General features: G+C 44.2%; 1 protein-coding gene across 2 annotated transcripts in view; it reads left to right on the top strand.

Moving 5' to 3' along the window:
* Positions 1-1,367: 1,367 nt before the first annotated feature.
* The window catches only part of LOC115180591 (neuroepithelial cell-transforming gene 1 protein), a 32,040-nt gene continuing 8,770 nt past the window's right edge, over positions 1,368-24,637 (top strand). Inside the window, exons 1-4 of one of the 2 annotated variants that reach the window (XM_029742789.1) lie at positions 1,368-1,570; positions 12,303-12,357; positions 12,709-12,775; positions 16,891-16,953. In XM_029742789.1, the coding sequence (XP_029598649.1) occupies positions 1,528-1,570; positions 12,303-12,357; positions 12,709-12,775; positions 16,891-16,953 (228 nt within the window). In that variant the 5' untranslated portion in view covers positions 1,368-1,527. The remainder of the gene's footprint in view (positions 1,571-12,302; positions 12,358-12,708; positions 12,776-16,890; positions 16,954-24,637) is intronic. The other variant, XM_029742788.1, reaches the window with a different exon arrangement.

The raw sequence follows: 24,637 nt of genomic DNA, 5'->3' as shown, positions 1-24,637 counted from the left end.
ATGGCAGTTAGTGGAGCAGCATGTGCGTGTGCAGCATGTACGTGTGCTGGGAAAGAGTTGAGTGGTCTTGAGTTGTTTTCACAAATCATTTGAAGCATTATATTTCTCTCCATTACCATGTACAGTTAGGGATATTGATGAATGGCAATACTTTGTTGTCCCACAAAGCTGCATCATGGGTGCGAACAAGTCTCTGTGTGCAGTTCTCTGAGGATGGGTCAACTTTTTCAGACAGGGACAACTGGCAAGAAGATATTTCATTACACACGACAAGACATTGATTTTGGTGATGATTACAATGATATAAATATTTTGTGTGTGTGTGTCTGTATCTAGGTGCTGCCCTAGATCTGACCCAGAGCACTGAGGTTAAAGATCAGTGCGCTGAACTGTGTGAGCCCCTCACTCTCTCGGCCCTGCTGGAGACTGCAGTCACAGTAACAGCACCAGGACAGGGGGCACACCGTTACGGACAGACCGCCTACTGGAACGTGACCAGCAGCTGTGAACTGCCGCCATGACTTCTGAAGCCTGGACCTTTCAATGCATGCACGCTATATTTGGAGCTGTTTGACAACTATGTGTTGAAATTCAGCAATAAATACTTTGTGTGTGTGGACTCACTAAACACAAATGCATCTTTTGTAAATAATGTGTTGGAGTGTGCCCCTGGCTATCTGTAAATTTTAAACAACAAAATGTTGCCGTCTGCTTATTTTTACTTTTGATATTTAAGTATATTTTAGCAATTACATTTACTTTTGATACTTAAGTATTTTCAAAACTAATAACTTTTAGACTTTTACTGAAGTAGTGTTTTACTGGGTGATTTTCACTTTTACTTGAGTAACTTTCTATTAAGGTATCTATACTTTTACTCAAGTATGACAATTGGGTACTTTTTCTCTCTCTCTCTGTGTGTGTGTGTGTGTGTGTGTGTGTGTGTGTGAGATTCTATCCAGAATAGTTAATTTTACACCAGATGATCCCATCTGCCTTTTGCAGTTGCATAACAATAATGTAATATTTTAAATCCTTGCAGAACACAACTGTTTGTTGAACTGAAATATCAAAGAGGGGAGAAATGCACAACATTAGTCTATTACAGTACAAAAACACTAGAGTGCATTGACATTTAATTGTGTCAAAGGGTTGTTTTGTGCAGATAACAGAAGCAAGTTCATTGTAACAGGATTTCCAATTGTTATTAGAGGTGCTGGCCCCGCCCAGAGTTGTCTGTTTATGGTATGACCCCGCCCATTTAACCACATATCCTAGCAACTAGAACCTCAGGTCTCTCCTTATTGGTCATTGTTCGGATTTCCGCCATATTCAAAGAATTTCAAACATCCTTCTACTATTATTTTTTCGTCAATAGTTATGTATTATTCGCACCTTTAACATTGATTTCTGGTTCTGCATTTCAAATGGAGGAAACCGGTGAAGCACAGGTTCAAAGTTCGATACCAGAGAAGCAGAATGACAGACCAAAGAGAAAGGCAAACATGAAGAGGAAGTTCACCATTGATGATGAGACGTCCCCCGAGAGAAATAACAATAGCAAATCAAGGTGAGACAAACGCGGCCTTAACTATTGAGTGCAGGGAATGAAACGAATATAAGTGTAAACTATTTCTATGGCGTTAACGTATTACCAACAGACTCTAGCTAACATTATTTAGATAGCTAATACTATTACAGTTACGTCAGCTGAATGTTTGTTTCGATGGCTAGCATGTGCCTGGCTGACGTTACAATTCCAGTAAGTTGTCATTGTTACACCCCAGCTCATGGTTCTCACAAGGGAAGTGAAATTATAGGCTTGATGACTTTCATCATGATCATGCACGACGCAAATGACATGTTACTATAAGTTCCTTGAATTTTCTTTCACCGGTGCCTTTTCATTATCGTTCTAGATAACGTTACACCTATCAAAGCAGGGCTAGTGTGATGAATGGTCAAAACCATTCATCTTGGAGCGGGTTTGCGGCATGCTGTCATATCACGTAATTATACAATTTTATAAAATTGAGATTTATATATATATATATATATATATATATATATATATATATATATATATATATATATATATATATATATATATATATATATATATATATATATATATATATTAGCTAAAAATTGACAAATTATCCAATGGATTATGGTATTTTTTTCCCACCAAAGAGCACAAAAGGCTGTTTGGCTCATCTATCATGAAGAGGAGTAACTTTGCTGCTGTTTCTGATTAATAAGCAATGCCATGCTGGTGGGTGGTAACCAGTGGCGATTTTAGCATGTAAGTCTTGGTGGGGCAACCTCAACAAAACATGTTTTATTTGCATGCCAGCAAAGCCACAACACTAAACAATGCATTCAAATGGTGCCCACAAACTGTTAGGACCTACATAAAGCTGTCCCAACAGCAGTCCCAACACCTGGATATCAACTAAGACCTGTCTGGCAGCGAAACAGTTCATTCAGCCTCATTTACTGCCTTTAACAAAAAAACACAGCTAATATGGCTGACTTGGTTAAACAACTGTGGTTAAACAAATGTGGATAAGAAGCAATCTGTAATTTGATTAAGACATTAATGAGCTAGGATGGACGTAGTCAATATAACTATTTGTTCAGCACTTTTGAAATGTACAGCAACAGAATTCAGAACAGGCCATTCTTACAGTGTTCTCCCTGTACAGCAAGTCAGAACTGTAGTATAAATAAAGGGGGCATATAAGCAGACAATGAAAGCGCTTACAATACATTTTTCTAAAACAGGCTATAGGCTACATGTACACCATCAGAACACTCGAAACATTAGGCTAAGTTATGGGGGGAAAGGGGACCAAATTATTAGGGTGAGGCACACAGGCTACCAACAGCTTACTACACAACATACATTAGTATTACTTTCTTAGCTACAGTATACATATCTCCCTGGCATATTACATCATTTATGCAGCAGTATACAATACATTTTTAGACTCACCTTGTTGTGCTGTGCTCACTTGAACTAGAAGGTGGTGCGGTGGTCCTTCGTGGGCAAATTCTGTCATCAAAGTCTGGCATCCTCTGGATTTATGGTGCTATCTCCCATTGGCTATCTAGCTAGCTTTGTTTAACCCCGATTGGTGCTTATTTGACAAAGATACAGCCATTCAAGTGATGGCCGCCTGTGTCATCGGCGTGCCATGAAGGCGTTGCTCTCTGACCAAATATGGTGTCTTATAGGATATACTACACCCCTAATGAAATAGTGAAGTCTTTTTACCTTCTAGGATCTCTGAGGAATAGATACAAATGTGATTTGACTCGTTCAAACAACGTTCAGGGTGAGATTTTCACAGATTCCTTTCTTTGCAAATTGAACGAGTGGAAATACAAAATCGATTGTGCGTGCTATATGGACCTTTTTAGGATATGAAAAATTATTTTATCTAACAAAACGACACTTCGTGTTATCTCTGGGACCCTTTGAATGATACATTCTGAAATCTTGCTCTAAGTACACATTTCACCTTCAGAGGTGAATTTATCCAACCTATTGTGTTGAAAAAAGTGTTTTGTTGTTAGGAGCTCTCCTCAAACAATAGCATGGCATTTTTTTGCAGTAATAGCTACAGTAAATTGGACAGTGCAGTTTTATATATCATCTGAAAGCTTAAATTCTTGTTAATAAGACACTTCTATGTACCAACATTTGTTGTTACTCTAAAATATGCGATCTTGATATAACGCTCTGCATGATTTCTAACTGACCCGTTGATGGAACGCCGATCCTTAATTAAACAAGCAAACACATTTATATTGCAGCTAGAAGGTAGTGCTGGTTGCATATTCCAAGTCCTTGGAAAACTATTTTAGCTGGTTACTTTTGCATGTTCCCGTCAGGACCTAATTATCTTTTTGCGTCAGCACATGCCATAATTGTAAACTTTTATACAGACAGTCGGCTACAGATAGCAAGTACTGCAAATAATTGTGAACTACTGGACAGTTTGCTGCAATACTGTAATACACACTAGTTGACCACAAGGTGGCAGTAAATACCGACACATTAATCAAGGAACCACGAATAACAGTTGGTGTGGGTGTTTGGATGACAGAGTTTAATAGTCACGTGTGTAGGGACGTCGATGTCATTTCCGGGTACAGTGAAAATCTTATGCGCCGTACTCCAACAGTGCAGGTCATTTATAAAATAAAATAAATAAAAAGAAGTGAGTGAAACAAAATAAAGATGATGATGATAATAATATATACACATTTACAATTGTGGGGGCAGGGTAAGAGTGAATGAAACAGGAATATGAAAAATAATACTATATACTTAATTATTTAAAAAAATGTAACCTTTAATTAACTAAGCAAGTCAGTTAAGAACAGATTCTTATTTTCAATGATGGCATCGGAACAGTGGGTTCAGGGGCAGAAAGACACATTTTTACCTTGTCAGCTCGGGGATTTGATCTTGCAACCTTTCAGTTGGGGGGGGGGGGGGGTTAGCAGGTAGCTGCCTAGTGGCTGTCGAGCAGCCTGGTGGTCTGGGGGTAGAAGCCAGTCTGACAGTTTTTTTTCAGAGTTGGGACATGCCAAGTATACCGTTTAGACTTCCTATCAATTCAAAGTGCCTTATTGACAAGGGAAACATATATTTACATTGCCAAAGCATGCGAAATAAATAATAAACAGTAAACAATACTCTCAAAAATTCTGAAGGAATAGAGACATTTCAAATGTCATAGTATGGCTATATACAGTGTTGTAATGATGGGCAAATAGTTAAAGTACAGAAGGGAAAATAAACATAAATATGGGTTGTATTTACAATGGTGTTTGTTCTTCACTGGTTGCCCTTTTCTTGTGGCAACAGGTCATACATCTTACTGCTGTGATGGCACACTGGTATTTCACTGAATAGATATGGGAGTTTATCAAAATTGTATTTGTTTTCGAATTCTTTGTGGGTCTGTGTAATCTGAGGGAAATATGTGTCTCTAATATGGTCATACATTTGGCAGGAGGTTAGGGAGTGCAGCTCAGTTTCCACTTAATTTTGTGGACAGTGTACACAGCCTGTCTTTTCTTGGAAGCCAGGTCTACCTTCGGCGGCCTGTCTTTTCTTGGAAGCCAGGTCTGCCTTCGGCGGCCTGTCTTTTCTTGGGAGCCAGGTCTGTCTTCGGCGGCCTGTCTTTTCTTGGGAGCCAGGTCTGTCTTCGGCGGCCTGTCTTTTCTTGGAAGCCAGGTCTGCCTTCGGCGGCCTGTCTTTTCTTGGGAGCCAGGTCTGCCTTCGGCGGCCTGTCTTTTCTTGGGAGCCAGGTCTGCCTTCGGCGGCCTGTCTTTTCTTGGGAGCCAGGTCTGCCTTCGGCGGCCTGTCTTTTCTTGGGAGCCAGGTCTGCCTTCGGCGGCCTGTCTTTTCTTGGGAGCCAGGTCTGCCTTCGGCGGCCTGTCTTTTCTTGGGTGCCAGGTCTGCCTTCGGCGGCCTGTCTTTTCTTGGGAGCCAGGTCTGCCTTCGGCGGCCTGTCTTTTCTTGGGAGCCAGGTCTGCCTTCGGCGGCCTGTCTTTTCTTGGGTGCCAGGTCTGCCTTCGGCGGCCTGTCTTTTCTTGGGAGCCAGGTCTACCTTCGGCGGCCTGTCTTTTCTTGGAAGCCAGGTCTGCCTTCGGCGGCCTGTCTTTTCTTGGGAGCCAGGTCTGCCTTCGGCGGCCTGTCTTTTCTTGGGAGCCAGGTCTGCCTTCGGCGGCCTGTCTTTTCTTGGGAGCCAGGTCTGCCTTCGGCGGCCTGTCTTTTCTTGGGAGCCAGGTCTGCCTTCGGCGGCCTGTCTTTTCTTGGGAGCCAGGTCTGCCTTCGGCGGCCTGTCTTTTCTTGGGAGCCAGGTCTGCCTTCGGCGGCCTGTCTTTTCTTGGGAGCCAGGTCTGCCTTCGGCGGCCTGTCTTTTCTTGGGAGCCAGGTCTGCCTTCGGCGGCCTGTCTTTTCTTGGGTGCCAGGTCTGCCTTCGGCGGCCTGTCTTTTCTTGGGTGCCAGGTCTGCCTTCGGCGGCCTGTCTTTTCTTGGGTGCCAGGTCTGCCTTCGGCGGCCTGTCTTTTCTTGGGTGCCAGGTCTGCCTTCGGCGGCCTGTCTTTTCTTGGGAGCCAGGTCTGCCTTCGGCGGCCTGTCTTTTCTTGGGAGCCAGGTCTGCCTTCGGCGGCCTGTCTTTTCTTGGGAGCCAGGTCTGCCTTCGGCGGCCTGTCTTTTCTTGGGAGCCAGGTCTGCCTTCGGCGGCCTGTCTTTTCTTGGGAGCCAGGTCTGCCTTCGGCGGCCTGTCTTTTCTTGGGTGCCAGGTCTGCCTTCGGCGGCCTGTCTTTTCTTGGGTGCCAGGTCTGCCTTCGGCGGCCTGTCTTTTCTTGGGTGCCAGGTCTGCCTTCGGCGGCCTGTCTTTTCTTGGGTGCCAGGTCTGCCTTCGGCGGCCTGTCTTTTCTTGGGTGCCAGGTCTGCCTTCGGCGGCCTGTCTTTTCTTGGGTGCCAGGTCTGCCTTCGGCGGCCTGTCTTTTCTTGGGAGCCAGGTCTGCCTTCGGCGGCCTGTCTTTTCTTGGGAGCCAGGTCTGCCTTCGGCGGCCTGTCTTTTCTTGGGAGCCAGGTCTGCCTTCGGCGGCCTGTCTTTTCTTGGGAGCCAGGTCTGCCTTCGGCGGCCTGTCTTTTCTTGGGTGCCAGGTCTGCCTTCGGCGGCCTGTCTTTTCTTGGGAGCCAGGTCTGCCTTCGGCGGCCTGTCTTTTCTTGGGAGCCAGGTCTGCCTTCGGCGGCCTGTCTTTTCTTGGGAGCCAGGTCTGCCTTCGGCGGCCTGTCTTTTCTTGGGAGCCAGGTCTGCCTTCGGCGGCCTGTCTTTTCTTGGGAGCCAGGTCTGCCTTCGGCGGCCTGTCTTTTCTTGGGTGCCAGGTCTGCCTTCGGCGGCCTGTCTTTTCTTGGGAGCCAGGTCTGTCTTCGGCGGCCTGTCTTTTCTTGGGAGCCAGGTCTGTCTTCGGCGGCCTGTCTTTTCTTGGGAGCCAGGTCTGTCTTCGGCGGCCTGTCTTTTCTTGGGAGCCAGGTCTGCCTTCGGCGGCCTCTCTCAATAGCAAGACTATGCTCACTGAGTCTGTCAAAGCTTTCCTTAATTTTGGGTCAGTCACAGTGGTCAGGTATTCTGCCACTGTGTTCTCTCTGTTTAGGGCCAAATAGCATCTAGTTTGCTCAGTTTTTTTTGTTAGTAGTTTCCAATATGTCAACTAATTATCGTTTTGTTTTCTCGTGTTTTGGTTGGGTCTAATTGTGTTGCTTTGTGTGGTCTGTTTGTTTGTGACCAGAGCCCTGGGACTCTTCTATAGGTTTCCTCTCTCTGTATGTGATGGCTTTGTTATGGAAGGTTTGGGAATCGCTTTCCATTTAGGTGGTTGTCGAATTGAACGTCTCTTTACTGGATCTTTATAATTAGCGGCTATCGGCCTAATTCTGCTCTGCATTATTTGGTGTTTTACGTTGTACACCAATATTTTTGCAGAATTCTGCATATCTCTCATAAAGATAGTATTCCCGTCTGAGTCCAACCTCTACGGTTCCACATTTTGTAAGGAAGAAAATACTTGATTTGTTTATACTTTTTTAACCTTTCCTGTTTGAGTATACACTTTACAACACAAATAGTCTTCATGAATTTCCCCAGGCCTTTAAATCAAACTTTTATCATTTCAGTTTTAGTCAGACAGCAGACTAAGAGAGCCAAAAGTCCATTTTATTTTGGGGTAATCAGTACTGAGAAAGTTGATGTTGGCAAGTGGCAAACTGCTAGGCTTTCCATGCTTTGTGCCAAAAGGCCCCTGCCCACTGTTGGGAAAACATGGAAAACTGTGACTATAAATATGACCCCAATAGCCAACCCTGCAGGAAAACAAGGAGAGTGTCGCTCAGTGGACTTTGGACTACTAGGTAATAGGTGTTTGATTGAATGTTACCTCTGTGATTATTGAGCCGCGTGCTCCTGTCTCGATCGTTATTCACTGTCCTTCAGCCTCAATTATGTAAACATTTTCCGACTTGCTTCCAGCCTATTCAGGTGTTAATCACCCACAGAAGTGTGTAACAAATAGGTCTACCTCTGCGTAAGAATCATACCCCTGCCTGTGACTTCCAATCACAAGCCCCCAGGGACCGACCTTTGTCCCCTTTTACAATCGACAGGTGTCGTGGGAGCAGAATGGTCAGTAATGTTCTAGAAAAATAAACAACTAACTCTGTCATACAAACCTAGATTGTAAACATCTGTAGTTTTTAGACCCTTTAACAATAGCATTCAGGTGTATCACTGTAATGTATCCAATGTCACATTTCCCCCACGACGAGCTGTTCAGAAAGCTGATACCAGCCATTGTGCTGGTGTGTGGGGCCTTTTTATGCGTACGTGATTGATGTCACTTCGTATTCACTTGGTCATAGCAGTCAACCTGGGGGCAAAGGTCACTTTCACTGTGCCAGTGTGAGAGCGCTGTATGTGCTGTGAGTCAGTGGAAAGGCATCATACTAGGCCCTGCCTTTGTTTGTCAGGTTAGGTTATGTAAAACTGATTCCCACCTCCCGCTCCCCCGGCCTCCACTCGTCCAGTGTTTCTCATGAGTTTACTTCACCTGGAGAAACTCTCTTGCCCCAGGTAAAGATTTCAGAGTAAATTACCTTCAGGCGTGCACAGTCAGACACTCGGAGGGGTTTTTATGATGAAGTCTGTCAGGTGCACCACATTGCTAGGCTATCTCTGTTATTTAACAGGTCAGCATCCATAAACATCCGGTCCACACAGGTAAGGTCAAATAAAAGGAAATCACATCTAAAATAATCATTTGTTTTGTCATTGGGATGTTTTTTTCATTTGAATGACCCAGGCTCCCGAGTGGCGCAGCAGTCTAAGGCACTGCATCTCAGTGCTTGAGGCGTCACTACAGACACCCTGGTTTGAATCCAGGCTGTATCACAACCGGCCATGATTGGGAGTCCCATAGGGCTGCGCTGAATTGGCCCAGTGTCATCCAGATGTGGCCCTCTAAACAACATTACATCTCATCGACATTACAGCATCTGAAATAATCGATTTAGGCTAAGGTCAGGTTTGACTGTTATCTGGACATGTGAGTAAAAGCAATGCTGGCCTAATCACTCTAGGATGATACAACTTTGATGTCATTTACTGTACAAAGTGTGCATCAAAGAGGAAGAACCTTCCAAAACATCATGATTAGGCCTAAATCCTGTTAGCAAACACCTTTCCCAGTCTCTGGGTGGAATTCTTTTCTTCATTAAAGGAGCTCTACAGGAATTATTTTCTGCATTATTACATAATGTACCTTTTACTGTGTTTGTTTAGAATGATGAGCCAGAGGGAGAATGAGAGACAGGACTGGTGGTGATATGTGTGGTGTTGTACACACAACCTGTGTTGGGCTCGGGTCTCATTCCCTGCGTGTTTTGTCCACTGTCTGAGAAATAGCCCTGCTCTGGCCGTCCCTTGGCTTCTCCTGAGGGAACAACTGTGATTATCTAGTGTTCCTGTGAAGCTCCGTTGCATTCCTCAGACACCGCCATCAGGCGGACACCAATGAGCCACCCAGGTCGTCACAGCGCGGCAGCATAGCTTTCATTCATCACCTCGCATACCTCAGTGTTCCTGGTGTCTACAGAACACACCGGTTCCCAGAACATAGAATAACACAAAGCATCACCTCACTTTATGAGCTCATTGGCTGCCAGATGTCACTGGGATGTCTATTGGACAGGAATGTCTTACTGAACAAAGACGTTCTCATAGCATACTGTTGATAGACCTATTAGGCTACTTATTACTGGTGTCTCTTCAGATTTGTTTCACATCATGGCTCATTGTCTGAGGTAATGTCATTTTGAATAATGTACACATTAATACACACCCAGGGGCGTTCTTGACAGTCGTCATAACCATCCTCCTCACCTCCAGGCCACAGCAGATCCAGCAACTATACTCTCCCTCCTTTTTCCCACGTTATGGTGCGTTCCGTTGAATATTGAGTCAAACCGATCATCCAGTTCAGGCTGTGGTTCTGACTCATGCAGGAGCAGCACTGCTTGCGCGTAGGTCTGTTGCTCATAATGGCTGTATGGTCTCTACCATGAGCGTCACTGACCACAGTCCTCATGATGTAAAGGGATAAGATGGTGGAGGAGTGTGGTGTCTGCTGACCACCTGTAGTGACCTTTCACATCTCCCAGTGCCACACAGACACAACTCTCTCTTCTGCCCAGGTCTCTCTCTCTCGCTCAATTCAAAGGGATTTATTGGCATGGTAAACATATGTTTACATTGCCAAAGCAAGTGAAATAGATAATAAATACAAGTAAAATAAACAAATAATAACATTACACTCATAAAATATCCAAAGGAATATAGAGACATTTCAAATGTCATTATGTTTATATACAGTGTTGTTACAATGTGCAAATAGTTAAAGTACAAAAGGCAAAAAAATAAACATAAATATGGATTGTATTTACAATGGTGTTTCTATTCACTGCTTGCCCGTGTGGCAGCAGGTCACAAATATTGTTACTGTGGTGGCACACTGTGGTATTTTACCCAATAGATATGGGAGTTTATCAAAATTGGATTTGTTTTTGAATTCTTTGTGGGTCTGTGTAATCTGTGGGGAAATATGTGTCTCTATGGTCATACATTTAGTAGGAGGTTAGGAAGTGCACCTCAGTTTCCACCTCATTTTGTGGGCAGTGTGCACATAGCCTGTCTTCTCTTGAGAGCCAGGTCTGCCTACGGTGGCCTCTCAATAGCAAAGCTATGCTCACTGAGTCTGTACATAGTCAAAGCTTTTTATTGTCTTTTTTTTCTTGTTGATTCTCCCATCCCTCTCTTTATCCTTGGCCTTATTCCCTATAATCTACTTTCCACCTTTTAGTCTTATATTGTTCTTCCTGTTTGATTTGTCTTATCTAAACTCCCTATGTTCTTCGCTCTCTCATGCGTTCTCTTACACTCATTCTCTCCTGTGCTCTTTCTCTCACACTCGTGCTCTCTCTCGTTCTCACACTCATTCTCTCGTGCTCTCTTTCTCTCACACTCGTGCTCTCTTTCTCTCACACTTGTGCTCTCGCACTCGTTCTTGCTCTCTTTCACTCACTCACTCTTGGTGAATTCCTCCACTGTCCGCCAGGCCTCCAGTACTAGTCGTTCAGTACTGATTTCTGAGTGCAGACCACATAGGAAGCTGTGGAGTGGCACTACAGCTGCGGTCAGTGCAGTCTGCCCTTCACTATAGACAAGTGCTGTGTCACTGTGCACACTGCCACCTGTAGCAACGAGGCAGGCAGGCCAACGGAATGACTTGGCCCAGTAACAGCAGTACAAGAGGAACATATGCTAGAGACAAGTGGTTCAGTGGAATCAAGGAAAGAATGTCAGGATTGTAGAGATTGATTTCCTTTTGAGATCTCTCAATATATTAACACCATTATCCCCAATCTGTGTTCAGATATGATCTGAACATATTGTTGACGGTTTCAGAAGATATGAGTGTTCATCTAGGTAACACCTTGACATTAACTCAAACCCAAACTATGTGGAAACTGGTCTTTTTGAAAGTCGTCCAATTTGGCTTCATCATCACTAATGTGGGTTGTTATCAGCATGTGACAGGACAATAATAGAAATCCAATCCTTCTGTCTCAAAAGACTGACATAGGTTTTTAGGTGTGCTGACAGGGTGCCTGTCTGAAGGGTAATCGTCTAGTCAGACAGAGGGAATAGATTGCTTTGTCTAAGAGCCCTCAACTTGTCCTGATCTGACCTAAACTAGCCCACCTAATGGCCAGATTGACGTAATCCCTCAAATACCTCATACAGATCTTTCCCTCACAAGGTTCATCATCAATGATTTAATCTGAAGTTGAATCATTGATGATAACCTGATAAGGGTGAGTATTGTATTTGAGGGGTTCCATGAGGTTGGGGGTGACCAGCATGGGGCAGTAGGGCTGCTTCATCTGTGTTTGTTTTAAACCACTCCCTGCTCAGGCTCTCAGCAAACAAACTTCTGACAGGGGGCAACAGTTGCTTTCTTTCCCCAATTAGGAAAGGGGCGGGTAGGGTCCTCCTCTTACACGTGTGAGAGGGGTAGGCTGTCTGTCCTATAGATGGAGAGAAAATAGTATTGTGAGGACATCTTGGAGACCTGGTAACCCTGTGGGTGCTGCACAGAGAGTGAGGGGTGAAGGACAGTTCTCTGACTGAGTCTTCTCTGCTGGGTGTCTATCCTAGCTTGCCGTCTGAGGATGCAGCGAAGGGGACATCACTATGGCTACAGCAGGCTGTGGTATGTACCAGAGCCCATACACCGTGTGCCACAGACGTATACGGTGGCACCTGAGCATGGGTCTTCGGGGAAGGCACTGAATGACTGAAGTAGTTATTGTGTTTGAGGCACTTCCTGCACTACCATGATTGAGCGTTCACAAGGCGGGGGTGAGCTTGCGTTCTTGCATGCGGCATTGTGTTGTGTGGTTGTTACCTGGTGGAGTTGTGGTGGTGGTGTTATGTCATCTCGTGCCCTGAGATGTAAAGGTCTTAGTAGTGTCACCTTTTTGAATTAGGGTATGGTGTTATTCATATTGTACTAGTTGAACAAGCAATCATTTCCTGCTCTTTTCCCATCTTCATCTTGTAGGCCTGGACTGAGAAGAGGGAGCTCCTTCACCTTCCTCACCCCTGGACCTCAATGGGACTTCAGTCTGGTGAGTACAGCTCCATCCAGCTCTTGTTTTTGTGTCTCCCTGTTCCCTCACAGGACCGGTACCTCGGCTCATTCCACTGTCCTCAACATTTTGTCCTGGCATTGTTTGGGATGATTATGGCTCTCTGGCCTGTTTGTGCGGACAGAAAGTGCCTGTCCCTGTCATAACTCTGTCATAACCGTCTGTTTTGGCTTCAAATCTGGCCTTGGTGTTTTTAAACATGCACGGAAGCAAATGGACCTGTTCATTCTCAAAGCTGTAAAGTTCCTTTGACTTGGACCACTGACTCTGTGCACTTAGGTTTAGGAAAAAGTCCTTTATTAGTTCATGACAAATGACTGATCCACTTTGGTCTTCAGGTTTTGAGGGGAGGTTTGGACTGCATCTTGGATGCATCCGGCATCACCTGTGTATCGGTATTCAGAACATAGTCTATTGTAACCCAGTCTTCACCCATTACTCCATAGTGGATGATGGTGTCACTCGGGCTCCCGAGTGGCGCAGCGGTCTAAGGCACTGCATCTCAGTGCAAGAGGCGTCACTACCGTCCCTGGTTCGAATCCAGGCTGTATCACATCCGGCTGTGATTGGAGTCCCATAGGGCGGTGCACAATTGGCCCAGCGACATCCAGGTTTGGCCGATGTAGGCCGTCATTGTAAATAAGAATTTGTTTTTAACTAACTTGCCTAGTTAAATAAAGGTTTAAAAAATACACATTAGTACATAGTTCATGATAGCCTTGATCCCCCAAATAAAGACATTGAAACTAAACCTTGAAGTGCTCATGCAGCATCAGAAACCCTGTAAACTGATACTATGTATACATGCCAGTTCAGTTTCTTTAGGCAACTCACAATCACCTCTGAGTGAGAGGTGACATAAGCATTCTGCAGGTCCATCTGATCCTCCATTCAGGAACTTTTTAATTGCATGACTCCCTCGGCTGATGCCAGGCACAGGACAGACTCCCCACACTACCCAGTGACCCAACAGTGAACAAACAAGAAAAATCTTCCTGTTTCTATTTCCCCTTCAACATAATGGAATCAACATAGCTCTTGTTCCTCTCAGATTGTCTGGCCTACCGTTTACAGTAAAACCTAGACCTCAATGCGATCAGTGATTGGAAACAGAGTTGAGAGGAGAAATTAGAGAGAGGAACGGAACGACAAGGCCTGGAGCATACCAGGATTTGAGTGAACCCCAGCTGAAACCCTATCTATCACTCATCTGAGCCGGGGAGAGGAGGAGATGAAAAGAAGGGACGAGGGAGGGGTAGAGGAGAGGAGGCCAGAGGCTCTTCATCTCATGCCAAATGTTGCCTTTGATTCCACTAATTTACTTTAACTGGCATGCTTAGCTCAACCACTAAAAGCGTATGGCGCTTGTTACCTAGGCTACCCCCTCCCCCCGCCCCATGATTCCACTATTATCTCAACTTTATAAATCTACCCAAAGATAGAGAAATGTAGACAAACGGTGGGCTCCTTTGTCTCCCATCCCCTCTTATCTCTACCTTGAAACTTGAATAAGGTCAGGAGGGTCCTGTGCTTTGATGTGGGAATGTAGGCTGGGGCGGGCATAGTACAGTTTAGGTAGGAGTGTATAGGTGGGGGGGGGGGGGGGGGGCCTGTAGTGTTTTTCATATTATCTCAGACTACATTAGCAAGGCCTCAGGGCAGTTCTGTAATGTTGAGAATGTCATTTAGGTTTCCAGCTCTGTGCAAAACCCACCTGCTGTTGTATAAATGTAGGCAGGTAATTAGTAGGAGAGATGGCAGCTTTTCTGTCTCTCCCAGCGACGTGTTCAGACAGCCAGAATGTCAGTTTGCTTTCCATGCAAACATTCCCACTTCAAACACGTGTGTCTATGTGCCTAGAAATTGAGATTGTATTTTGATGTGCCTATGTGCGTATCCCTGTGTGTATGAGCAAGCACCCTAATTCAATGACATCAACATTAACCTACCCAGCACATACCAAAACACTGAGGTGGGGTACTAAGTATGACCACTGATTATCATAGTCTCTGTTCTAGAATCTCTTGAGAGTCCATGGCATTCCTAAGCACAGTATCGACCCCACTGCCCCCACCTTTTTCTATGCCTACCTACCTCATACTTTGCTTTGTGCTGGTAATTACATAGGGCTTGCCAGGTTGTGTATTTTGGCAGCTGACCAGGTCATGGTTTATTGTGCCATTTTCACGTGACACACACAAACAGGCCAGCACAATAATAGGCCAGTGTTACTCGTGAGAGAGAACTCCACTGTTGCCTCAGTCCCAACCCCCCACTCTGCCCTTTCTACACCTCTCCCCATCCTCCCTCTACCACTCTCACTCACCACGCTCTCCTTCTCTCACTGTTTCCCTCTCTCTGTGCAGTCGATGTCTCTCACCTACTGTTCTATCAAGCAGAACATGCTTAACAAATATCACCAAGTTCTTTATCTAATCCCACCTGACGTTAATGCCCTATTTTCTCAGGCCTAAGCTGGGCTTGTTTAAAAGGTTAGTTTAGCCTAGCCCATGATGTCATCGTAATGTAAAACTATCATTTGCATGGGCGGCAGCAGTCAACAGAGACTCTGCCCTCACACAAGCCTTGTTGTCTGGGGGAGGCTCTGAAGAGGAGACCCCTCTAGCCCAGACTTGCATTGCATAGGCAGTAGTTTGTTAGGTTCATGAGCTGAGGAACTTCTACATTATGCCTCTAGTCCAGTGTAAACGTTCCATCTAACCTGGCCCACCCTTTTGATGATTTAATCAAAAAAACTGACCCGAAACCCATCGTTATTTTAAAAGCTAGCCTAGCACTATGCAGTTAAGCCCTCTGATGATAATAACAAGACATTAAAGGGGATTTCTCTGATCAATCACTCAAATTCCTTTTGAATGGGGATCAGCTTAATGATTAGTCGTTCAGTCACTAGCTGATTAAAGACACTAGTCTAAAGCTATTGGCTAATGAGCCTTTCTTTTTTTTATAGCTAGTTGATGATGACTGGCCTTTTGATCAGATTTCCAGTTTCAGCCTCTCCTTTTACCATCAGCTCTACTATAAACAAGAGTTTAATTGATTGATCCATGATCCCACTTCCCTCATTAGCTTCAGCAAAGGTCCTAACTGCCTCAATTCGCCTACCTTTAAAAAAACTGACTTAGTGTGAAACTACTGTATTCAACAGCTGTAGCACTAAATGAGAATCTCTTGATAAGGAGCTGTACTGTAGTGTTGCGTAACTCTCTGTTAGCCAAAGCACTGTTCACTCCCCTTAGTAGGCTAGCTAATCATCTAGCCTTGTTCTCCCGTCTGGGGCATTGCATATGGAGGCCCCTTGTGTCCCATTGTAATTTATGAACCATGCAAATTCACATTTTCTCACCTTGTGTGATCAGATATTGCACAAGGAGTTCTCTTTACTGTGGGAAAGCGAACAGGTTTGAGGAAGAAATGCCCATTTACCCCCTTCAAAACCAACTATTGATAACAAACAACTACCTCAACATACTGTCTCACTCTGCACACCCTTGGTCCCGTCTCGGCTTCCTGAATGCCCTGTGATGGCCCTCTACTCCCTCCGTGGTTAATGCGCCCTAATGACGGCGCCCTAAGAGCCCCGGCAGTCAGGCGACGCCAGCGCTCCTCCAGCCTTTTCAACCCCAGTCACATACACACAAACTCCGGGCCAGACCTCATCTCACCTGCCAGCTGGTCTTCTCCCCAGGTGTTCAAGTGCTCTTGTGCTTCATTAACCCTTTCCTGTTCCCAATGGAACCTCCAGGGGTGAACATTGTCCCTGGGAATGGTGGCAGTTCTTCACTTCACTGGGGTTATTCTCAAACCTATGAGACCAGGATAGGACAGGGTAATGGGGCAGAGGGGTGGTGGTTGTCTGTTCTTGTCTAACATCAGAGAACAGCAGGAGTCCAGACTAGATGTAGTTGTTTTGTGTGAATTGGAGAGACTCGTGTGTGTGTGTGTGTGTAGCTATCTGCCTAAAGAGTATATGTGTGTGTATTGGTGTGTCTACCTGTGTGTGTATAATAGATATGGGTAAGTTTATCTGTCTAAATTTGAATAATAACAATCTCATTTCCATCTGTCCCCAGAAGCGGAAGTGCATAGAGAAGGATGACTCTGATGCAGTCAGCCTGTGCAGCTTTGACTTTAAGGTAAAACACACAATGAATCGGCCCATACCACTGATCTGAGTTCACAATATAGATACCCTGAACCAGCATTACTGATCCTAGATCAGTTTGTGAAAGTGATGCACACAGTTCTGTAAACTGTTGTTGTCCCCAAGAGTTGCTGACATTCATAAATGTACGGGAAATTGCAGTCTAGACTTAGAATGTTATTGCAATGGATCATTTGGTACCAACATGGAGGACAGTTTCCTGACCTCTGTATATCTTTGGCTGAGGTCTGAAGAAGCTAGGTCTATAGCCTATCCAAAGTCTAGCCCTGTCCTGTTTGTTTGTGATACTTGAGCATATCACTGAAAACCATCCAGATAAGGACCATGTTTGTTTATAGCAACCACCACAACACTCATCAACTCATGTTTGGGGAATTCACCAAATCTACTGTAGTTACTAAGATTCTTATTTTTAGTAAATTGGCAATCAGGACTCGTTGGTTGGAAAACGTCCTCATAATATGGATCTATATTGTTGTCTGGGTGTTTGACTCACACACCCAGGCTTGTCACCAGTATTCCAACTTGGGATGATTTTCTCAATAATCCCCCTTTGGTAATGCTCTCTGTTTCCACAGAGGTTTCATTATCACACTCAATCTGGAGGCAAAAGAAACACACCTGTTTAGGCGAGGTGCTGGCTAGCGGAGTAGAACACTTGGAAAAGAAAAGGAGAGCCGCACAGTCTAGGAGCTCAGATGCAATAATTGAATAACCTAATAAAGTTCTTTCATCAGGGTATAATTATCACACTCAAAACATAACAAGCACTCTTCTGAGTAATCAGATGATTAATAGTAACCTGTTAAATTTCTCACAAACCACTATGACAGGCCACATTTCCAGTGAACACTTTTACTTTCGATGACAACATGGAGGATATTAGTCCGTTCCTACCCAGCGGATCCTAATCTTTGATTGCTTCATATTTCTTCAGTAAAATGTTTGGGTCTGAAATGACTCGAAAGCTGAGGGTGGCCTGATGAGACTGTTGATAGTAGTGCATTAAAGAGATTTGCCCATCACAATTTCTAAACAACCCTACATCATTATGCTCAATCAGATTTGAGCCATTTTACTGGTGGTCTCTATATACAAAGACTTGTTATTGTCCTGTAGCATCGTGTGTTTGACATTTTTGAGGTGGTTTATAGGCTGGTCTATGTATTGGTCTATACCAGGGAACTCCGTCGGGGTCTCGACTTACTTTCTAGAGTTAAAATAGTAGAATACACAAGGTGACATTTCAAAATGTGGTTGTGCATCAGCAGTTTCTCTTATGTCAATCACTGATAGTCAGTCAATTAGCTCATGTTGGCTAATAGTTTTTTTTTTAGATTAGCGGTCAGCTATTTAAACTTGTTATCATTGAGGAAATACGACCAGGGGGCCCCCCGTTGATTTTGTTAGTCAGTCTCACTCGGATATGATATTAAAAAATGCTAACATTTCTCTCCACCCCATGGCAAAATGAATAGAATTGCATAAAATGACACTGAGCAAAAATATAAACGCAACGTGTAAAGTGTTGGTCCCATGTTTAATGAGCTGAAGTAAAATATCCCGGAAATGTTCCATACGCACAAAAAACGCATTTCTCTCAAATTTAGCGCTCAAGTTTGTTTACATCCCTCTTAGTGAACATTTCTCCTTTGCCAAGATAATCCATCCACCTGACAGGTGTGGCATATCAACAAGCTGATTAAACAGCATGATCATTACACAGGTGCACCTTGTGCTGGAGACAATAGAAGGCCACTCTAAAATGTGCAGTTTTGTCACACAACACAATGCCACAGATGGCTCAAGTTTTGAGGGAGCGTGCAATTGGCATGCTGCCTGCAGGAATGTCCACCAGAGCTGTTGCCAGTAAATTGAATGTTCATTTCTCTACCGTAAGCTGACTCCAATGTCATTTTAGATAATTTGGCAGTAAGTCCAACCGGCCTCACAACCGCAGACCACGATATATGATGTTGTGTGTGTGTGTGTGTGTGTGTGTGTGTGTGTGTGGGGGCGAGCGGTTTGCTGACGTCAACGTTGTGAACAGAGTGCCCCGTGGTGCAGATTAAGCCATGCCTTGTCTCTGTTGCTTCATTCATTCCATGATCCTTGCCTGAGCTTCCAACACTTTCATGGTTGAACTGATTTTAGTCACCTCCAAGGTATTATGATGGGCTATAGTGGAATGGAAGTGTGGATACAGACGTAATTTTTCCACTGTGTTACTGGTGGTTTGTCAACACAAGGAGTTGTCAAACTGTTAGAATGACCACTTCATGATCAGAGTTATTGTAACACAGGGTACATCCATGCTTCAGTACAGGACAGCCATGCTGTGTACTGAGATTTAGCAGCCAGAGTCACTTAGAAATTGGACGTCCATCCGTGTCCCGAGGGCAATGTGGACAGAGATGGTGGATGGGCGTAAGCCACAAGCCATGTGTTGAATCCCAGCGCTAAACAGTGGTTTTACATGTATTTGTTTTAACCCTATCCCAAACCTTAACCTTGTTAGTTCTAGATCTGTCATTCTCATTGAAAGCAAGTCTAAGAAGTAGTGTATATGTGCTGTATTTCTATGCTTGCTGTTCTTAAGTTTTGTTTTTGTGTCTTTTACCTTCGGTTTTGTACACTAACTTCAAACAGATGAAAATACAATCTTTTCAGTTATTGAAAATATATTTCACAGCGGTTTAAATAGTACAATGATTCTCTACACTAAAAGGTTAAAGGTGCAATATGCAGAAATCGCTCCACCATTTCCTGCTTTCTAAAATTCGAATAGTTAGTTTAATTTCAGTTTATGCTAAATTGCTTGTTTTGTCACTGAAATTAGGCAAACTATTAGAATTTTAGCAACCAGCAAATGGCGGCGTGATTTCTGCACATTGCAGCTTTTAACTGTTGAGTTGTTTTTATTTGAACTCTATCCCAACCCTTAACTCTTAACTTAACCATTCAGAATGAGAGCCAGCAGCTGTGCAACCCCAGATGCAGATGCTGCAGTAGGAGCAACCCTGGGTGTCCAAAACACGTAGACATTTTACGTTTAGCGCCACTTCTAGATTTTACATTTGGAGAAACATTTGAAGTGCGGTGAATTTAAGCAAAGGTTAAAGGCTCTTGTAGTGTATGACTAACTGAGGTCAAACCACTCACTGACTCAAACTAAACACGATCAAAAGAAGATTAGGCTCCGCTGGGGAAGAACGGACTAATTACAATAAACTTGCCAAGTGATATTTCATAAAGTCGAAGTTGGGCAAGAATGGAGAGAGGAATGATTGAATGAACCACTCCTCTGTCATAAAAAAAGTATGTGTTTACTAGAAATGTGGCCTGTCAGAGGTTTGTGACAAATTGAACAGGGTACTATTATTCATCTGATTAAAATAATCTGCCGTTGTGTCCTTGAGCAAGGCACTTAACCCTAACTGCTGCTGTAAGTCGCTCTGGATAAGAGCGTCTTGCTAAAGGACTAAAATGTCAAATGAACTCATTCGGCTGCTAGGTGAACAGTCTACTCTGGCGAATAGTCCTCGTTTAATGAAGTTAGATCAAAGCTGAATCAATGTCTGCATACAAGATCACACCATGATGGTATTCTACATAACTGAGTATAATGGCATATTATAGTTTTCCTGTAAGACAAACACCACCTCATTTCTTATGAGATTTCAGGGTGATTGTGACTTGTTGCCTTTTTCTCTCATGTGGCCAAACCTTAACGTGCTCCAATAGGTTAAATATGTGCTTTGATTGAAACTAAACACAGGCATGCTACAGTTTGATAACCCATCTACACTAAACTTTGCCCACTGTCCATAATTCTAAACCACACTGTAGGCTACTTCGGAACAACGCTGTATAACTCCAGAAGATCTAAATGTATCTCCCCATGAAACTGCTTGAGATCCAATAGTTGGCATGCAGACGCTGCATGGACGTTTCACCGGTAAAGCTTGAAGAATTATTATTCCCGAGCGACAGTGAGAAATGTGCAGGGAGGGTACCACAGAAATGTGTGCGTAAATCCCCCCCACATGCGCAGAACGTGATTTGGATCTTCAGCTCTGGGGGGAAAAGGGATATAGACTGGGCGGTTACCTACGGATTCGCGATCTCGGCCTATTCGCAAACCTGTTGCACCAGACCAGATCACCTCCCCAAATCCACCTTCAACCCCCCCATTCTGTCTGGCTCTTTGGCCCAGGTGGAGGGGGTTGAGGCAGGTAAACAACCGACGAACAATAGGCTACTTCCATAGTTCTCTGCCCCCCCTCCTCCTCCTCACCCCTCCAGGTTTGACCTGCCACCTGCACGCTCGCCCAGAGAGCCAAAATGTTGCCATAATAAAAACAGGGTAGGGGGGTTAAGTAGCTGACTAGAAGGTGTTTGCTGTAAATGCTGCACACTTGTATTGAGTATTGCCAGTCCTGGCTGGAATCAGGGTTCCTTAAAAAACCTGAAGCCACAAGGTGTAACTTTCCAAGCTTCTTTCACCATCCCTTTTTTCCTCTTCTACATGTTTGCTTGGTGGGTTAGCTAGACATGTGTGTGCTCTCTATGAATGTGTCATGACAAACCTGTGGTTCTTGGTTACCGCCACACTGTTTGGTAGCAACCCATAGAAGCCCTGGTTGTGTGCACTGAGTAAAACTCACTTAAGTAAACTATTGAGTTACCAGGAGATGTTTGTCTGGTGTGAAATCTATCTCTGGTATTGTGTCTAATGGCTGCTCTGTGATGGTTTTAGTGGGGCACTGATGGATAAGAAGCCCTGCCCTCATCTCCCCTCCAATAGCTGCCGACGAGACTGTTTTTATAGGTTGATTGGCAGTAAGGCAGAAGAATGAGGGAGGAATCAAATCAAAGTTTTATTTGTCACGTGCGCCAAATACAACAGGTGTAGTAGACCTTACAGTGAAAGGCTTACTTACAGGCTCTAACCAATAGTGCAAAAAAGGTATTAGGTGAATGGAGAGGAATGGAGACCACAGGAAATTGGGGAACAAGTATAGGTGGAAAGTGAATGGGAAGAATGGAGCGAGAACAAAGGAGGCAAATTCCAAATAGTGAGAAATGGGGCAATTTCCAAATAGTGAGAAATGGGGCAATACAGGAGTTGGTGTATCAGAAACGAAACTGTTTTTGTTTTTCTCTTGGCCCACTCAATCTGGCAGTGCCTGGGCTTGATATGATCACACTAAAGCCGTGATTCATTATAGTATATGAACACCCGTAGGCCTATTCTCTTCCTGCCTGCTCAAATAAGGACTCACAGACCAAATGTGTATATAGGGAGGAATAATCCAGTAATATTAGATTAATTCTAGACCATATCTGACATTTATTGTACCTGAGCTCCTGCACCAAACTCCCACCACCAGGGGGCAATGGTTCCACCACTTGTTGGGTGAATTAGTCCCCTTGGGAAGTATTGGCTGTTATGTTTTCCCCAGAACTCTGATAAACACTATCCTTTTCCTGTACTGCTGATGTGGAGGGCATGTTCAGTTCAGTCCGAACTGTAAGCCCCAGGGCTCTGTTTGTTCCTGGCAGGGAGGTACCGTGGTGGAATAGAGGGTAACGCTATGGTTGAGGTGACTCACTCCTGCCTGCCCCTCTGTGTGTGTGTGTGTGTGTGTGTGGAGGATAGCAAAGTGTGTGAGGGTAGTATTAAGTAAGTGTGTGTGAATACACATTTGTTTGTCAAACCTTTACTATAGCTGACTGGGTGTTTGGGCCTGGCAAGTTGAGCTATTTTGTGTTTGGTTGTGTTCACAGCAGCCCACCCACGGTGGATGGCCCAGACAGGGGGGTGACTCAGCCTCAGGTCTCCCCACACGGAGTGACGAACACTGAGATGCACCGTGTTGTCTTCCCTGTGTCTGGATGATTGCACGGTACAGACACAGGTTTTGACTTTCTCCACTGAAAGTGTACACTGGGGCAGTGTTGTGTTTTATAGTCTATCTCCTCCAGACTGTCTATCCTGGTTCATATTCCAGCAAACAGACATGTAAATATTATTATTCAGTCTTACCTGAATAATCATTCACACCATCCTCCCTTCTGGCAAACTGCTCTCCCCTTTTTCACAAGTAATCCAATCATCACCCAAATCAACATGTAGTCAGACTTTCCCCCTGGGCTGTTAATTAGCATTTGATTCCTGAACCGGAGCTGTGAATCCTAGCCACTAGTTGGGTCAGTTTGTGGAGTGGACTCTGCTTGTGGAGTGATGTATGTCAGACTGTCAGAGCCCTGTTGGTCTGTATAACACCATACATTTGAACTGTAAACAGACAGTCCTGACGAACACATTCTCAACCATGGTGCCAGTCTTCATGTAGTTTAGCAACAATAACCCATCTGTGTTCTCTCACTTCTGTCACCACACACACACACACACACACACACACACACTTTCTCACTCTCACACATGCTTAGTTGCATATGTCCTGTTTCACACCGTAGTATTGACACAGGAGGGTGAATTCGAGCCTTCACATTGGTCTAATTCGTTTGCTCAACACACACACGCACGCACACACAGACAGTGGCTAAATGACTAGCAAGGTTTTACATCCCTTCCACCACATAGCACCTCAGCACATTATCCAGTCCATCACACAGTCAACACCTTGGATTCTGCAGTCCATTTGTGCAGCAGTTATGAGTATGTAGCAACATGTGCAGGGTTTAGTGGCTTTCCACAGGTGTTTTCACATCTAATCACGTCTCAGTTAACTTTTATTCAAATGGAGCATGAATGTGTCTGACTGTGACATGAGTTTGTGCAGGAAAAGGGAAGCAAGCTTGTCTTTTACTTTAAAACTCTGTTTCAGAATGACCTGAGTTTAGTTTCTCACTTCTGTTTACTGTTAAACTGGGTGCAGATGTAATTAGGATTTTGTCAGTGAAGCCCTTTATCTACTTCCCCAGAGTCTGATGAACTTGTGGATACCATTTTTATGTCTCTGTGTGCAGTTTGAAGGAAGTTGCTAATTAGCGTTAGCGCAATGGAAGTCTATAGTATCTACTAGCATTCTGGGTAATAACGAACTAAACACCCCTAATTTAAATCCACCCCACCCCCACACACTACACTTCTGCCCTCAATACACAGGGTCTAGTGTGTGTGTGTGTGTGTGTGTGTGAGATATAATGAGGTGAGTGAGTGCTCCCGTCTTATTGATATTGTAACTGATCGCCCCCATCCCCTGCTGATCAGAGCCTGGTAACAGCTCTCTGTCGTTAGCTAAAGTAGACAACGAACTCTGGTGCACTTTACACCTTTCACACCAGAAAGCCAGGGGACAAAGAAGTGCTCCATATTTACTCACTCAATGAGGTGTGATATTGATTTACACGATGGTTCACTACTTATAGGTTGTGTTTGAACTAGATTCTATAGGTGGAAATGTACAACTGCTGTTTTCAAGGAATTTACATGATTAATTATCTGAAGTAGAATTCTTCTAAGCCTACTTTTTGACATGATTCATCAGTATGAGCTCAGAAGGCATTTCTCTATTTTGTTTAGTTTTAAAACACATTTAAAAACATGACGCAAGTTTCTCTGTTAGGGCTGCTCAATGAATCTAATTTGAATCGAAATGTCAATATTGTTAGAGGCTGCATTTAAA

Source organism: Salmo trutta, chromosome 40, assembly GCF_901001165.1.
Source record: "Salmo trutta chromosome 40, fSalTru1.1, whole genome shotgun sequence".
Taxonomy (NCBI): Eukaryota; Metazoa; Chordata; class Actinopteri; order Salmoniformes; family Salmonidae; genus Salmo; species Salmo trutta.
The sequence above is the reverse complement of the archived record's forward strand: the minus strand, read 5'-3'. Positions and strand labels throughout refer to the sequence as shown.